This window comes from Gymnogyps californianus, unplaced genomic scaffold (assembly GCF_018139145.2).
Source record: "Gymnogyps californianus isolate 813 unplaced genomic scaffold, ASM1813914v2 HiC_scaffold_199, whole genome shotgun sequence".
NCBI classification, from domain to species: domain Eukaryota; kingdom Metazoa; phylum Chordata; class Aves; order Accipitriformes; family Cathartidae; genus Gymnogyps; species Gymnogyps californianus.
Window position 1 is genome coordinate 52,267 of NW_026114080.1, and position 17,900 is coordinate 70,166.

General features: G+C 50.5%; 1 protein-coding gene across 1 annotated transcript; it reads right to left on the minus strand.

Moving 5' to 3' along the window:
- Positions 1-10,720: 10,720 nt before the first annotated feature.
- On the minus strand, positions 10,721-17,519 carry LOC127028129 (adenosine 5'-monophosphoramidase HINT1-like). The gene is given in 5 exon segments (XM_050913920.1): positions 10,721-10,917; positions 11,720-11,824; positions 13,366-13,395; positions 13,397-13,659; positions 17,378-17,519. Coding segments are annotated over 5 exon segments (705 nt in total). The 3' UTR covers positions 10,721-10,752.
- Between the last annotated feature and the right edge of the window lie 381 nt (positions 17,520-17,900).

Here is a 17,900-nt window from a genome sequence, read left to right on the forward strand (position 1 = left end):
AATGTTTAAAGGTCCCACCACCCATTGCTCTCAATGTAGTCTTTAACAACCCATTATATTGCTTGATTTTCCCAGAGGCTGGTGCATGATAGGGGATGTGATACACCCACTCAATGCCGTGCTCTTTGGCACAGGTGTCTATGAGATTGTTCCGGAAATGAGTCCCGTTGTCTGACTCCATTCTTTCTGGGGTACCGTGTCGCCATAAGATTTGCTTCTCAAGGCCCAGGATAGTGTTCCGGGCGGTGGCATGGGGCACGGGATATGTTTCCAGCCATCCGGTGGTTGCTTCCACCATTGTAAGCACATGGCGCTTACCTTGGCGGGTTTGTGGGAGTGTGATGTAGTCAATCTGCCAGGCCTCTCCATGTTTATATTTCAGCCATCGTCCTCCATACCAAAGAGGCTTTAACCGCTTGGCTTGCTTAATTGAAGCACATGTTTCACATTCATGGATAACCTGTGCGATAGTGTCCATGGTCAGGTCCACCCCTCGATCATGAGCCCATCTATATGTTGCATCTCTTCCCTGATGACCTGAGGTGTCATGGGCCCACCGAGCTAAAAATAATTCACCCTTATGTTGCCAATCCAGATCCACCTGAGCTACTTCAATCCTAGCAGCCTTGTCTACCTGTTGATTGTTTTGATGTTCTTCAGTGGCCCGGCTCTTAGGTACGTGGGCATCTACATGACGTACTTTCACAACCAGGTTCTCTAGCCGGGCAGCAATATCTTGCCACAATGCAGCAGCCCAGATGGGTTTACCTCTGCGTTGCCAGTTACTCTGCTTCCATTGCTGCAACCACCCCCACAGAGCATTTGCCACCATCCATGAGTCAGTATAGAGATAAAGTATTGGCCATTTTTCTCGTTCAGCAATGTCTAAAGCCAGCTGGATGGCTTTCACCTCTGCAAACTGACTCGATTCACCTTCTCCTTCTGCAGTTTCTGCAACTTGTCGTATAGGACTCCATACAGCTGCCTTCCACCTCCGATGCTTTCCTACAATGCGACAGGACCCATCAGTGAACAGGGCATATTGCCTCTCATTTTCTGGCAGTTTATTATACAGTGGGGCCTCTTCAGCATGCATTACCTCCTCCTCTGGTGATATTCCAAAATCTTTGCCTTCTGGCCAGTCCGTGATCACTTCCAGAATTCCTGGGCGACTAAGGTTTCCTATTCGACTTCATTGTGTGATCAGTGCAACCCACTTACTCCATGTAGCATCAGTTGCATGATGTGTAGAAGGGACCTTCCCTTTGAACATCCAGCCTAGCACTGGCAGTCGGGGTGCCAACAGGAGCTGTGTTTCAGTACCAACCACTTCTGAAGCAGCTCGAACTCCTTCATATGCTGCTAATATCTCCTTTTCATGTGGAGTATAGCGGGCCTCAGATCCTCGATATCCCCGACTCCAAAACCCTAGAGGTCGACCTCGGGTCTCCCCGGGTGCTTTCTGCCAGAGACTCCAGGTAGGGCCATTCTCCCCGGCTGCGGTGTAGAGCACATTTTTAACATCTGGTCCTGCCCGGACTGGCCCAAGGCTACTGCATGAACTATCTCCCGTTTAATCTGTTCAAAGGCTTGTTGTTGCTCAGGGCCCCATTTAAAATCGTTCTTCTTCCGGGTCACTTGATAGAGAGGGCTTACAATCATACTATATTTTGGAATATGCATTCTCCAAAAACCTACAACACCTAAGAAAGCTTGCGTTTCCTGTTTACTAGTCGGTGGGGACATAGCTGCTATTGTGTTGATCACGTCCATTGGGATGTGATGATGTCCATCTTGCCATTTTATTCCTAAACACTGGATCTCCTGTGCAGGTCCCTTCACCTTACTCTGTTTTATGGCAAAACCGGCTTTCAGAAGGATTTGGATTATTTTCTCCCCTTTCTCAAAAACTTCTTCTGCTGTGTTGCCCCATACGATGATGTCATCAATGTACTGCAGGTGTTCTGGAGCTCCACCTTTTTCCAGTGCATTCTGGATTAGTCCATGGCAAATGGTGGGGCTGTGTTTCCACCCCTGGGGCAGTCGATTCCAGGTGTACTGGACGCCCCTCCAAGTGAAAGCAAACTGTGGCCGGCACTCTGCTGCCAAAGGGATTGAGAAAAATGCATTAGCAATATCAATTGTGGCATACCACTTGGCTGCTTTTGACTCCAGTTCATATTGAAGTTCTAGCATGTCTGGCACAGCAGCACTCAGCGGTGGCGTGACTTCATTCAGGCCACGATAGTCTACTGTTAGTCTCCATTCTCCGTTAGACTTTCGCACTGGCCAAATGGGGCTGTTAAAGGGTGAGCGAGTCCTGCTGATCACTCCTTGGCTCTCCAGTTGACGAATCAGCGTATGAATGGGAATCAGGGAGTCTCGGTTGGTGCGATATTGCCGCCGGTGCACCGTTGTGGTAGCAATTGGCACCTGTTGTTCTTTGACCCTCAGCAACCCCACAACCGAAGGGTCCTCAGAGAGACCAGGTAAGGTGGACAACTGTTCAATTCCCTCTGTCTCCAAGGCAGCTATACCAAAAGCCCACCGATACCCCTTTGGGTCTTTAAAATACCCTCTCCTGAGATAGTCTATGCCAAGGATGCATGGGGCCTCTGGGCCAGTCACAATGGGGTGTTTCTGCCACTCATTCCCAGTTAGGCTTATTTCAGCCTCCAATACAGTTAGCTGTTGAGATCCCCCTGTCACCCCAGAGATACAGATGGGTTCTGCCCCTTTATAACTTGATGGCATTAGAGTACACTGTGCACCGGTATCCACTAGAGCCTTATACTCCTGTGGGTGTGATGTGCCAGGCCATCGAATCCACACAGTCCAATAAACCCAGTTGTCCCTTTCCTCCACCTGGCTGGAGGCAGGGCCCCTCTAGTCCTGGTCAGAGTATTTGTTACTCACTTCTTGTAAAAATGACTTAGAGGTCCCTTCAAGAGGGTCAGAAGACCTTCTACTTTGTCTGGAAACCGGAGCGGCATCTTTCCTGGAAGAATCCCCTTTTCTGGTTGTTTTTCCTTTCAATTCACGTACCCGTGCATCTAGGACCGAGGTGGGTTTTCTATCCCACTTCCTCATGTCCTCTCCGTGGTCACGCAGGTAAAACCACAGGGTACCCCATGGTGTATACCTTCTATATTCTCTCTCTTGATCAGAGGAACGCTCACTCCTAATAGCTGAGATATTGGTCTGTACAGGTGGGGAGTAGGACTTTTCGATTAGTTCGATCAGTTTTTTGGACTTTTCGGACAGTTTTTCCACAGCCGAGACACAGGCTCGTAGGGACGAAGAGAGATTTTCTTCATATTGCTGGAGTTGGCGAGCCATTTCATCCACTGTCGGTGCCTCTTCGTCTTTCCAAGTTAGTACTGCCAATGGTTTGGCATACGATGATGGTGCGCTCCGTACAAACTTCCGCCACATGGGTCGTGTGCATTGGACTTCGTCTGGATCTCTGGGTAATTGTGCACCGTCCGGGTCATAATAAATCATCTCTAGCACAGCTAATTCCCTCAGGTACTGAATACCTCTTTCCATGGAGGTCCACTTGCCTGGTTGACATATAACATCTTCCTTGAAGGGATACCTTTCCTTCACACTTGACAGGAGTCGCCTCCAGAGGCTGAGGGCTTGTGTCCCTTTTCCAATCGCCTTATCAATGCCACCTTCCCTAGCAAGTGATCCCAGCTGCTTGGCTTCCCTACCCTCTAATTCCAGGCTACTAGCCCCATTGTCCCAGCATCGGAGCAGCCAGGTGATAATGTGCTCACCTGGACGACGGCTGAAATCTTTTCGCATATCCCGCAGCTCACTCAGGGATAGAGATCGGGTGATTACTTCTGGTTCTGCCTCTTCCTCCTGTTCTCGTGATGGCCCTGGTTCATCTTCATCCTTCGCTAAGTGAACTGATTTTTTTGTATATTTCTTCTTCTGTATAGGAGCGACTGATACTGGCACAGGTTGGTTCTCTGGTTCAGCTGCAGTGCCCGTCACAGGCGTTGCAGTAACCGTAGTACCTGTTGCCGGGGCCGGAGAGGCTGCAGTGTCTGTCATGGGGGTCGAATTGGCTGCAGTGTCTGTCACGGGGGCCGGAGAGGCTGCAGTGTCTGTCACGGGGGCCAGAGAGGCTGCAGTGTCTGTCACGGGGGTCGAAGTGGCTGCAGCGTCTGTTGCTGGGGTCGGAGTGGCTGCAGTGCCTGTCGCCGGGGCTGGAGGGGCTGCAGTGGCTGTCATTTTGTTGTCAGATCCAGAGACCTTCGCTTCCCTTGAATAATGTTAAACAGAGCTCGGTAGGCATGAGCCAGGCCCAGCACATTGCAGTGATTTGTGTCTCCCTGGAATTGTCGGGGTGACAGCATACTTTTCCAAATGTTCTACTTGTTTTTCAGGATTCTGCACTTGTTCAAGGGTGAAGTTCCAAAACGCTGGAGGTGCCCACCGTCCTAGGCATTTACTCATGCTACCCCACACACCCTGCCACTCATAACTCTGCAGCTTTGGGGCAGATCTCTTTGGGGCAGATCTCCTAAATAGTTGTTTAACCCTAAACAACACCTGAACCACATTCAGGAACAAGCTAGTTCCTAGCAATAGAACCATGTTAGTTTAAACATTCCAAGGATATTCAAAATTTTCAAAATTCTCAAACACTACTGTAATTAGCCTGGAGGAGGAGGGGAAGGTGAAGGAAGGTGTCTCCCCCATAGATTGGCTCTCCGAGGAGAAAAGGTAAAGGGTGTAATTATTAATAGTTTCCGCTAGATAGCTCCCGAAGTACGGAGATAACGGCAATGCTGAGTACAAATACCGGATTAGTCCCACAACTGATAATTTTATCGTACCATAAATCAGTGTTACATAGTAAAGCAAAGCGAAAACCTTAATCCACCACACCTTATGGGTGATAAGCAGCAGCACAGGGACTATATACGGCAAGTGAGGTGATACATAACAAAACTCTAAGAACGAACGCCACAACTCTAAGAGCAAATAACCCAACATTGTGACCAGCGACCACTAAACTAATACAATACAACAAATAACAAAGTCGTTTTAACACGCTCTGGTCAGATCTGTGGTTATCTCAACCCTTTACGCCCCACGTTGGGCGCCAAAAAGCTGTCGTGGTTTAACCCCAGCCAGCAACTAAGCACCACGCAGCCACTTCCCCCTTCCCCCTCCCAGTGGGGTGAGGAGGAGGAAAGGGAAAAAAAAAGTAAAACTCGTGGGTTGAGATAAGAACAGTTTAATAACTAAAGTAAAATATAATACTAACAATAGTAATAATGAAATACAATAATAATAATAGTAATGAAAAGGAATATAACAAAAAGGAGGGGGAGGAAGGGAAAAAAAACCCAAACAAACAACAACAAAAGAAAAAAACCACCAGTGATGCACAATGCACAATGCAATTGCTCACCACCCGCTGACTGATGCCCAGTTAGCTCCCAAGCCACGATCCGCCCTCCCAGTTAACTCTCCCAGTTTATATACTGGGCATGATGTCATATGGTATGGAATAGCTCTTTGGCCAGTTTGGGTCAGCTGTCCTGGCGGTGTCCCCTCCCAGCTTCTTGTGCCCCTCCAGCCTTCTTGCTAGCTGGGCATGAGAAGCTGAAAAATCCTTGACTTAGTATAAACACTACTTAGCAACAACTAAAAACATCAGTGTGTTATCAATCAACATTATTCTCACACTAAACCCAAAACACAGCACTATACCAGCTACTAGGAAGAAAATTAACTCTGTCCTAGCCGAAACCAGGACAGCAGCAGAGTGCCGGCCACAGTTTGCTTTCAATTGGAGGGGCGTCCAGTACACCTGGAATCGACTGCCCCAGGGGTGGAAACACAGCCCCATCATTTGCCATGGACTAATCCAGAATGCACTGGAAAAAGGTGGAGCTCCAGAACACCTGCAGTACATTGATGACATCATCGTATGGGGCAACACAGCAGAAGAAGTTTTTGAGAAAGGGGAGAAAATAATCCAAATTCTTCTGAAAGCTGGTTTTGCCATAAAACAGAGTAAGGTGAAGGGACCTGCACAGGAGATCCAGTGTTTAGGAATAAAATGGCAAGATGGACGTCGTCACATCCCAATGGATGTGATCAACAAAATGGCAGCTATGTCTCCACCAACTAGTAAACAGGAAACGCAAGCTTTCTTAGGTGTTGTAGGTTTTTGGAGAATGCATATTCCAAATTATAGTCTGATTGTAAGCCCTCTCTATCAAGTGACCCGGAAGAAGAACGATTTTAAATGGGGCCCTGAGCAACAACAAGCCTTTCAACAGATTAAACGGGAGATAGTTCATGCAGTAGCCCTTGGGCCAGTCCGGGCAGGACCAGAGGTTAAAAATGTGCTCTACACCGCAGCCGGGGAGAATGGCCCTACCTGGAGTCTCTGGCAGAAAGCACCCGGGGAGACCCGAGGTCGACCTCTAGGGTTTTGGAGTTGGGGATATCGAGGATCTGAGGCCCGCTATACTCCACATGAAAAGGAGATATTGGCAGCATATGAAGGAGTTTGAGCTGCTTCAGAAGTGGTTGGTACTGAAACACAGCTCCTGTTGGCACCCCGACTGCCAGTGCTAGGCTGGATGTTCAAAGGGAAGGTCCCTTCTACACATCATGCAACTGATGCTACATGGAGTAAGTGGGTTGCACTGATCACACAATGAAGTCGAATAGGAAACCCCAGTCGCCCAGGAATTCTGGAAGTGATCACAGACTGGCCAGAAGGCAAAGATGTTGGAATATCACCAGAGGAGGAGGTAATGCATGCTGAAGAGGCCCCATTGTATAATAAACTGCCAGAAAATGAGAGGCAATATGCCCTGTTCACTGATGGGTCCTGTCGCATTGTAGGAAAGCATCGGAGGGGGAAGGCGGCTGTATGGAGTCCTGTAAGAGAAGTTGCAGAAACTGCAGAAGGAGAGGGTGAATCGAGTCAGTTTGCAGAGGTGAAAGCCATCCAGCTGGCTTTAGACATTGCTGAACGAGAAAAATGGCCAATACTTTATCTCTATACTGACTCATGGATGGTGGCAAATGCCCTGTGGGGCTGGTTGCAGCAATGGAAGCAGAGTAACTGGCAATGCAGAGGTAAACCCATCTGGGCTGCTGCATTGTGGCAAGATATTGCTGCCCGGCTAGAGAACCTGGTTGTGAAAGTACGTCATATAGATGCCCACGTACCCAAGAGTCGGGCCACTGAAGAACATCAAAACAATCAACAGGTAGACAAGGCTGCTAGGATTGAAGTAGCTCAGGTGGATCTGGATTGGCAGCATAAGGGTGAATTATTTCTGGCTCGGTGGGCCCATGACACCTCAGGCCATCAGGGAAGAGATGCAACATATAGATGGGCTCATGATCGAGGGGTGGACCTGACCATGGACACTATCGCACAGGTTATCCATGAATGTGAAACATGTGCTTCAATTAAGCAAGCCAAGCGGTTAAAGCCTCTTTGGTATGGAGGACAATGGCTGAAATACAAATATGGAGAGGCCTGGCAGATTGACTATATCACACTCCCACAAACCCGTCAAGGTAAGCGCCATGTGCTTACAATGGTGGAAGCAACCACCGGCTGGCTGGAAACATATCCCGTGCCCCATGCCACCACCCAGAACACTATCCTGGGCCTTGAAAAGCAAATCTTATTGCGACATGGAACCCCAGAAAGAATTGAGTCAGACAACGGGACTCATTTCCAGAACAATCTTATAGACACCTGGGCCAAAGAGCATGGCATTGAGTGGGTATATCACATCCCCTATCATGCACCAGCCTCTGGGAAAATCGAGCGATACAATGGACTGTTAAAGACCACATTGAGAGCAATGGGTGGTGGGACCTTTAAACATTGGGATACACATCTAGCAAAGGCCACCTGGTTAGTCAACACTAGAGGATCTGCCAATCAAGCTGGCCCTGCCCAATCAGAACTTTTACGTACTGTAGAAGGGGATAAAGTCCCTGTAGTGCACATAAAAAATATGCTAGGGAAAACAGTCTGGGTTACTCCTGCCTCAGGCAAAGGCAAACCCATTCGTGGGATTGCTTTTACTCAAGGGCCTGGGTGCACTTGGTGGGTGATGCGGAAGGATGGGGAAGTCCGATGTGTGCCTCAAGGGGATTTGATTTTAGGTGAGAACAGCCAATAGATTAAATTGTACTATGTTAATTGCTATATAACCCTGCCACTGTATGTCATCATTATTATAACTGTTATGTGCTATATTAATGGTATTACAGTAAGAATTACTTAGATTAATGAAGAATGAACTTTGATAAAACCAAGCGAAGTGCAGTAGTGATGGAACCAGGACTGACTGCAGCATGCAACAATCCAACACCACACACCATCCTCCTGCTGCGCCCAATGTCATCTGCCCGCTGCACCGCACCAAAGTCTGATCCTGCTCTGCCGACTGAGCGGACTTTGCATCATCCCTCCTGCCCAGACAGACTGTTATGATAGATGGAGTCCAAAGTCATGGACTGAATGAACTCAACGAACATTTTAAATGGACATTTTAAAGGCTTATAGATTAAGGGAATGATATCTGTGTGTATATGTATCAAAAGACAGGAAAAGTGGTGGTGATTAATTGAAAATGCATTGGAAAGTGTGGGACCTGGACATGATGTAGATGGTATAGAATAAGGGGTGGATATTGTCCTGGTTTCGGCTAGGACAGAGTTAATTTTCTTCTTAGTAGCTGGTATAGTGCTGTGTTTTGGATTTTTCAGCTTCTCATGCCCAGCCAGCAAGAAGGCTGGAGGGGCACAAGAAGCTGGGAGGGGACACAGCCAGGACAGCTGACCCAAACTGGCCAAAGGGATATTCCATACCATATGACATCATGCCCAGTATATAAACTGGGGGAGTTGGCTGGGAGGGGCTGATCGTGGCTCGGGAACTAACTGGGCATCGGTCAACGAGTGGTGAGCAATTGCATTGTGCACCACTTGCTTTGTATAGTTTAATTCTTTTAGTATTACTATTGTCATATTATTATTATCATTATCATTGTTTTTCATTCCTTTCTGTCCTATTAAACTGTCTTTATCTCAACACATGAGGTTTTTTTTTCTGATTCTCTCCCCCATCCCACTGGGTGGGGGGAGTGAGCGAGTGGCTGCGTGGTGCTTAGTTGCCAGCTGGGGTTAAACCACAACACCCGTCCAACCTGACCTTGAACACTTCCAGGGATGGCGGATCCACAAATTCTCTGGGCAACCTGTTTTCCAGTGTCTCACCACCCTCACAGTAAAGAATTTCTTCCTTATATCCAATCTAAATCCACTCTCTTTCAGTTTAAAACTGTTACCCCTTCTTCTGTCACTACAGGCCCTGGTAAAAAGTCTCTCTCCATCTTTCCTGTAAGCTGCCTTTAAATATTGAAAGGCCGCAATAAGGTCTCCCCAGAGCCTTCTCTACTTCAGGCTGAACAACCCCAACTGTCTCAGCCTTTCCTCATAGGAGAGGTGTTCCAGCCCTCTGACCATTTTTGTGGCCCTCCTCTGGACCCACTCTAACAGGTCCATGTCTTTCTTGTACTGGGGACCCCAGAGCTGGATGCAGTACTCCAGGTGGGGTCTCACCAGAGCAGCATAGTGGGGCAGAATCACCTCCCTTGACCTGCTGGCCATGCTTCTTTTTATGCGGCCCAGAATGCGATTGGCTTTCTGGGCTGCAAGCGCACACTGCCAGCTCAATTTTTCATCCACCAGTATCCCCAAGTATCCTTCTCTTCAGGGCTGCTCTCAATCCATTCATCACCCAGTCTGTACTGATATTGGGGACTGCCCCGACCCAGGTGCAGGACCTTGTACTTGGCCTTGTGGAACTTCATGAGGAACGCAAGGGCCCACTTCTCCAGCCTGCCAAGGTCTCGCTGGATGGCATCACTTCCCAGGGTCCACCTTTTTACCTTTTTAAAAATGGGTGTGATATTCCCTTTTCTCCAGTCACTAGGGACTTCACTTAACTGTTATGACTTTTCAAATATGATGGAGAGTGGCTTAACAACGTCTGCCAATTGCCTCAGGATGCTGGGACACATCTCATTGGGTCCCATAGACTTGTGTATATTTAGGATGCTCAGGTGGTCTCAAACCTGATCTTCTCCTACGATGGGAGGAACTTTATTCCCCCAGTCCCTGCCTTGAGGTTCAGGGACCTGAGAGATGTGGGAACAGTGGGATTCAGTCTCTCCGAATGTATAAGCCATAGCTAGCTGCTTCCAGGTACTGGAGCTCCATGCAGCCCGAGGTCTAGACAGCTATATCGGTCCTTGGGAGGTCTGTTTGGGGGGAGACGTCAGCATAGGTAGGCTGTAGTGCTTCCGTTTGGGTTGCAGCCACAGCCTTGCAGTTGTGGCAGGTGGACACCATTTTCTTTCAGCAGGTCACCCCGAAGTCCCAGGACAGAAGAGAAAGGGCGGCAGGTACTGGCAGGGGGGGAAGGGAGAGAAGGGGCCGCTGCAGTCCCACAGCCTTTTCCATGTCCTGTGTCACCAGGTCCCCCCGCCTCATTCAGCAGAGGGCCCACATTTTCCATAGCCTTCCTTTTGTCACCCATGTACTTATAGAAGCCCTTCTTGTTGTCTTTGACATCCCTTGCCAGATTCAATTCCAGTTGGGAATTCCAGCTTTCCTAACCTCAGCCCTGCATGCTCGGACACCGTCTCCGTATTCCTCCCAGGTTACCGTGCAAAAATCTTAGCCAGGCGGCCAGCCCAACTGACAGCCACCCAGAATACGTAGATGTACGTGACAGACAGACTGCCCACCCTCGGGCCCTTCATCCGCAACCATCCAGAATCCATTGGTCAGGCCCAGGTGAGCAGCACGCTTCTTGCCAACAATCATTAAATGCCCAAGAAGCTGGAGAAGGAAGTACAAAACCATAAATAACTAAAATAAAAAGCCACACACAAAGAGGGGAGAGGGCAGGAAGGGAAGGAATGAGAGCAGAGAACCACCCAGAGAAACCAGGTAGCCAATTCCTAGCAATTCAACCATTGCGCTTCAAATGACCGTCTGTCCGCCCGCCTGCAACTGACATTTTCCAAGCAAAGCTACAAAGACCGATTCTGCACACTATAGGGGGAAAGAAGAGCCATGCAATTTTTTTCAAGCTAGACAGTAACGGACTACAAAACAGCCACAGACGCTAAGTTTGTCTCCGGGTTAAAGCCCCCACTATATCTTCAGGCAACATAAGCAATTCGGGTGGAAAATAAACTTTAGGCTGCTTTTGCGTGGGTTTACAAAGTCTTTGAACTTGACTTGCATAGCTGAAAGTGAAGCATCCAGCACCTCTCAACCAGCTTTGCCCTTCCTCACCCCCGACCTGCCAAAAACCCCAAGCCCTCTTCTCCGTATTAGAAGAAGTACTACCACTCTTACTCTAAACCGTGACAATAGGCATCAGACTGCGCTCCAAAACAACACTGCATTTTGCACCAGAAGTACATACCCAGGGATGAGCATTGCTTTATATCACTACTTTTAGTCAAAAAGCTCAACTCCATTACAAGCTAGAGGCAAAAGATTATAGCGCCAGAAAACCCAAAACAGCCTACTGTGCCCATCAAGAGGAAAAGGGGGGATGGGAAAGAGTCTAGTAAATTAGGAACTAATTACAGGTACAGTTTAGTGTACAGAAAGCTTCCACAGTACTTACAGATTCACCAGAATCTTCCGCTTCAGATAACCTGATAATTGGCTCCTTAGGCATGACTAGGAAAAGTGTCGGAGCTTGGGGTGAAAGATCACGGAACGCAAGGCACTGGAGGAAGAGTAAACAGTTAAAACGTAATTGGCTTCAGAGAAAGGTAATAGCTTAAGCAAATCAATATGCCCCACTGAACTCGTACAGAAGCAGATTACCAGATACCCCAAACACAAGCCGAAACGCTGATTTTTCTTACGTGATATTAATACTTTCTATACACAAAATACAACGTATTTACAGAGCCCCCTCCAGAAGTGGGATTCAGCATGTAAGATGATGGGGGCAAGGAGACGGGCCAGTACTTCAGATTAGCGACCTCCAGTATGGTTTCATTTGGGTTGATCGTTTCCTAAGCAGTTTTTCTATTCGATGTGGTCCACACAGAGGCAGGAGACAAATGGCTTAACTGAATCAGCAAAGAATTTAGTGAAGTGGAAGATCAGCGGCCATTCGTTTTCCACGGTACAGGGAGCTCAAGTATTGAACAAAAGCATAATCCCAGGAAGCCTGCAAGTGCATAGTACGAGTCTGGCTTCTAGATTGCACATAAACCCTGCCTTCAAAAGCAGAAGACATCCCTAACTGTTAATCTTCAGCATTTTAATAACAAAATTACACGGGATACTAACTTAAAGTTAACATCGTGTAGGTAACAGCTGCATTTTTTTTCCCCACAGTCTAAGCAGCTCGCTCTAGTTCCTAGCACCTTGTGGTGCGCCAGCGTCCGTGAACCTTGCAAGCATGCTGTTATCATGGTCCCACTTCACCACAGAAACAAGATCTGGGAAGCTTTTGCAGCCTGCAGGACGACCGGGTTCTCGATATTTTTTTTTTTTTTTAAGAAAAATAAGAAAAGCTGTAATTCTTTGCTTTAATAATCCAGTTTGGGGGTTCAGAACTAAAGCCTAGCACAGCAGGGCTGTGAAATCTCTATAATGCTATGACGAAGCACATCAAGACCTGCATTCCTCCTATGCAGAACTAACTCATTACGGTCACTACTCAGACGTTCGCTGTTTACATACATACACACACACCCACACACACCCACCCCTGGAATCCCCGAGGAGATTGACTGCGTGTGCTTAATCTAAGGTTTCAAGACTATCATCCTACACGAGGCAGGACCACTCCCATCCCTCGGCAGCAAACTTTGCACGACTTGCAGCGCCAAAGGGATATCGCGCGGCACACGTCTGCGGCTGCCACCAAGTGCGTTACCGTCAGAGGCCCTCCTCTACGCACGCACGCACGCAAGCGCACACACGACACAGTGGGGCTGGGAACCGAGGCGAGCCGGACAGCACCAGCAACCCAGTACGCGCCGCGGCAGCCGGGGGAGGGGGGCACCGAAGAAGCGCGATGTTCTAGGGATGGTGCAGTAGAGAGCGCCACAACCCAGAGAGGCCCCGTCCGTCCCCCGTCCCTCCACCCACCCGCAGCAACGCCGCCACCCGCCCTGCCGCGCTCCCGGGCACCGCGCAACGGGTCCTCAGCTCAGGGGGCCTGCGAGCGCCGGGGGACGGAGGGGACGGGGGGAAGGGGGGAAGGGGGGAAGGGAAGAGGAACCGCGCACAGAACAAAGCCGCGGCTACCTCCTCGTCCTCGTAGATGACGTTGGCGGGGAAGCGCCTTGCCGATGACCTTTCCGAAGACAGTAGTGGCGCCACCGGGCCGGGCGGCCCGCGCCCCAATAATCTCGTCAGCCACGACAAGGCCCGTTGTCGCCCCCGCGCTTCCTCCACTCGGCCAGGCCCTCCGCGGCGCCCGTTGGGCCGCCAGATCGCCGCCGGCCGATCCCGCGTCTCGATTGGCTGTCTCGTCTGTCGTTTTCGCTTGTCCCCGCCCCCTTGGCGGGTCCGCCCTCGTCGACCTGGTGCTTACCGGGGCTCAGGGAGTTTGCGTGCCCTCGGGGCGCGGAGGGATCCGACCTGGGGGTGGAGGGAGAAGACGTTGGGCGAGTCCGCGGAGGGATCTGCGTGCCGTGTAGTGCTGCGACCCTGTGGGCGGGCAACGAGGTCTCAGGAGAGGCTGTTGTAGCTAGAAGTACTATTTCTTGTTATTTATTAACGCATCAAGTCCACCCATGACGTGCTTGTGGCTTTTTGGTGCTGCTCCCTCCAGTCAAATGACTGCTTTTGCCAGGGCAGGGCAGGCCTTAACTTTTCAGAACGTTTCGCAGAACCAACAGAAGTTCCTCAAAATTGTTCCCTGAAAGCCCACTTCAATTGCAGACGTTTCTAAGCTGCACGCCTCCTGGCAGAAAATAAAAATACAAAGCGTGTGTTCAGCACTGGTGGCTTGAGGGCTGGAGGGCAGATCAAGATAGGATTTGCGCTAAGCTGGGTAGGAGGCTTTTAGAAAAATAGGCAGTGCCCCCAAAGCTGCCCAAGGGTGGTCTGTGGTGCCCTGCACCCCTGGGGACAGTGAGCAATTTGATTGGTCTACACAACTGTATTGTAACTTATATAAACCCTGCTTTCCTCTATATCGGGCTAAGGATCTCCTTAGCCTTCTTGCGGCAAGGGCACATTGTCGGCTCATGCTCAACTTGGTGTCCACCAGGAGCCCCCATGTCCTTTTCTGCAAAGCTGCTTTCCAGCCAGTCAGCCTCCAGCATATACTGGGCATGGGGTTGTTCCTCCCAGGTGCAGGACTTGTGTATGTTCAGGTTCCTCAGGTGGTCTCGAACCAGATCGTTTCCTACGATGGGAGGGACTTTGTTCCCCCAGTCCCTGCCTTGAGGTTCAGGGACTTGAGAGATGTGGGAACAGTGATTGCCAGTGAAAACGGAGGAAAAAAATCGTTGAGTACCTCAGCCTTCTCCATGTCCCTTGTCGCTAGATCTCCTGTCTTCTTTATCGGAGGGGGGTGGGGTGGGGGTGTACGTTTTCTTTAGTCTTCCTTTTCTGACCAACGCACCTGTAGAAGCCCTTCTTATGGTTCTTCACATCCCTTGCCAAATTCAGCTCCAGCTGTGCCTTAGCTTTCCTGATCCCATCCCTACACACCCGGGCAGCATCCCTATATTCTTCCCAGGATGCGTGTCCCTGCTTCCACTGCCTATGCATTTCCTTCTTGCGCTTCGGCTCGACCAGAAGGTCCTTACTCAGCCATGCCGGTCTCCTGCCTTCCTTGCCTGATTTCTTACGCATGGGAATCGAGAGCTCTTGTGCTCCAAGAAAAACGTCCTTAAAGAGCTGCCAGCTCCCTTCTGCTCCTTCTGCACAGTGGCTTCCAACTCCTCCTGTTTGTTACCCGTGCATTGGTATAGAGGCACTTCAGTTGGGCTGTCGACCGTGTCACCTTTTTGGAGGATCAAGCCCAATTCCTCTGTGGCATTTCTCAGGTGTTCCCCTGTTGGTTCCTAACGCATCAGCAGCCCCTGGCTCTTCTCTGTTGCTCAAAACTCCATCCCCTCCCCCTGCTGAGTCTAGTTTAAAGCCCTCCTTGTAAGTCTGGCCAGCTTGTTGGCCAAGACCCTCTTGCCCCGCTTGGTCAGGTGAATCCATCAGCTCCCAGCAGACCCAGCTTCTCAAAGGTAGATCCATGATCATAGAAGCCAAAACCTTGAGTATGGCACCAGCTACGCAGCCAGGCATTCACCTGTTCAATCCGTCTCCTCCTTCCTGGACCCTTCCTCTGACTGGGAGGATAGAGGAGAACACCGCCTGTGCTCCTGATCCTTTTCGCATTGCTCCGAGGGACATATAGTCTCTTGGGAGGGTTCTAAGTTGCCTCGTCAGACCCTACACGGAATAGTAGGAGCGGATGATAATCTGTAGGGTCACCAGGCTCGGCAGCCTCTCAGTGACGCCACGAATGCGAGCTCCTGGTAGGCAGCAGACTTCTCTAGAGAAATCGTCTGGACGGCAAATGGGTGCTTCGGTGCCTCTCAGTAGGGAATCTCCAATTACTAATACGTTACGTGCTTTTCTGGTGGCACTGCTTCTAATGCGGGTGGGTGGTTGGGTCAGCTTTGCACGGTTGGCTTGTCCTGGATCCTGTCCGTTACTCACGTGCTCTTCAGTCTCCAAGCCCAGAGCATCCTGTCTGTTATGTAGGGACACCTCAGGAGATGGGGGAGGGTCTTCCTTCTACCCCGAGCACAGACAAGCATCCGGTCTCCTTCATCTCGTGAGTTACTTGTGTCAGTCAGCTCGAGGTTGGATTCAGGCTTACCTTCCTCTTGCGCAGCCTTAAGGCAGGCTGTCGCTCAGCCTGGGACAGCGTACAATACACGCATCAATCTCCTGCTCGCGTTCCCGGATACTGTGCTGCTGTCGAGCTCTCTTGTAACATAGTTACTTGTCCAAGGAGATCTTCCAGCTGGGCACGCCTGCAGCTGTGACATCCACCGCTGCCTTCGGGTGCTAGGGGGACTTCCAGGTACTGGAGCTCCATGCAGCCCGAGGTCTAGACAGCTATATCGGTCCTGGGAGGTCTGTTTGGGGGGAGACGTCAGCATAGGTAGGCTGTAGTGCTTCCGTTTGGGTTGCAGCCACAGCCTTGCAGTTGTGGCAGGTGGACACCATTTTCTTTCAGCAGGTCACCCCGAAGTCCCAGGACAGAAGAGAAAGGGCGGCAGGTACCGGCAGGGGGGGAAGGGAGAGAAGGGGCCGCTGCAGTCCCACAGCCTTTTCCATGTCCTGTGTCACCAGGTCCCCCGCCTCATTCAGCAGAGGGCCCACATTTTCCATAGCCTTCCTTTTGTCACCCATGTACTTATAGAAGCCCTTCTTGTTGTCTTTGACATCCCTTGCCAGATTCAATCCAGTTGGGAATTCCAGCTTTCCTAACCTCAGCCCTGCATGCTCGGACACCGTCTCCGTATTCCTCCAGGTTACCCGTCCTTGCTTCCACCCTCTGCAGGCTTCCTTTTTGTGCTTGAGCTTGGCCAGGAGCTCCTTGCTCATCCACGCAGGCCTCCTGGCATTTTTGCCCGACTTCCTGCTCGTTGGGATGGACCGCTCTTGAGCTTGGAGGAGGCGACCTCCAAGGTTAACCAGCTTTCTTGGGCCCCTCTTCCCTCAGGGGATGCTATCCCACGGGACACTTCCAAGCAGATCCCTGAGGAGGCCAGAGTCGGCTCTCCTCAAGTCCAGGGCTGTGAGCTTGCTTTTTACCCTCCTCTCGGGATCCTGAACTCCACCATCTCATGGTCACTGCAGCCAAGGCTGCCTTTGACCTTCACATCCCCAACGAGCCCTCTTGTCGGTCAGTAGGAGGTCCAGCAGAGCACCTCTCCTCGTTGCACCTCTATCACTTGGTGAGGAAGTTGTCGTCGACGCGCTCCAGGAACCTCCTAGATTGCTTATGCCCTGCTGTTGTCCCTCCAGCAGATATCGGGGTGGTTGAAGTCCCCCGTGAGGACCAGGGCCTGCAAACGCCCAGGCTGCTCCTATCTGTCTGTAGAGGGCCTCATCCGCTTGTTCTTCCTGGTCGGGCGGCCTATAGCAGACACCCACTACAATGCCACCCTTACCCGTCTTCTCTTCAAGCTTACCCATAAGCTCTCAGTTGGCTCATCAGCCTCCCACCAGGGCTCCATGCCATTCCAGCTGTTCTCTCACATAAAAGGGCCACTCCCCTCCTCATCTTCCCGGCCTGTCCTTCCTAAAGCCTGCCCGTAGCCCTCCATTGCAACGCTCCAGTCACGGGAGCCATCCCACCACGTCTCCGTGATCCCAACAAGATCGTAGCCCTGCAACTGCACACGCATCTCTGACTCCTCACGCTTATTCCCCATACTGCGTGCGTTAGCGTACAGGCACTTCAGAGAGGCACCCCGGCACGTTGACTCCCTAGAAAGGGTTTTGGGGATTTCTCCATAATGGTGCCTTGTAGGCACTTCCTTGCTTACATGCAAATGCTGGAGGTGACCCTGCTTAAGCCCCGTTTTGTTGATTTTGTGACCCCTTCCCATCACATCACCCCCTGCCTTTGCTCAGTGACCCTGTCCGTCACTCCCTCACAGGGCTGCTGGTTACTCTCTCCCTCCCCCTCAGTCTTAGTTTAAAGCCCTCCTAATGAGGTCAGCTATCCTACTGGCAAAAATACCTTTGCCCCGCTTAGTGAGGTGGATCCCCTCTCTCCCAAGCAGACGCTGATCCCAAACAGGGTCCCATGG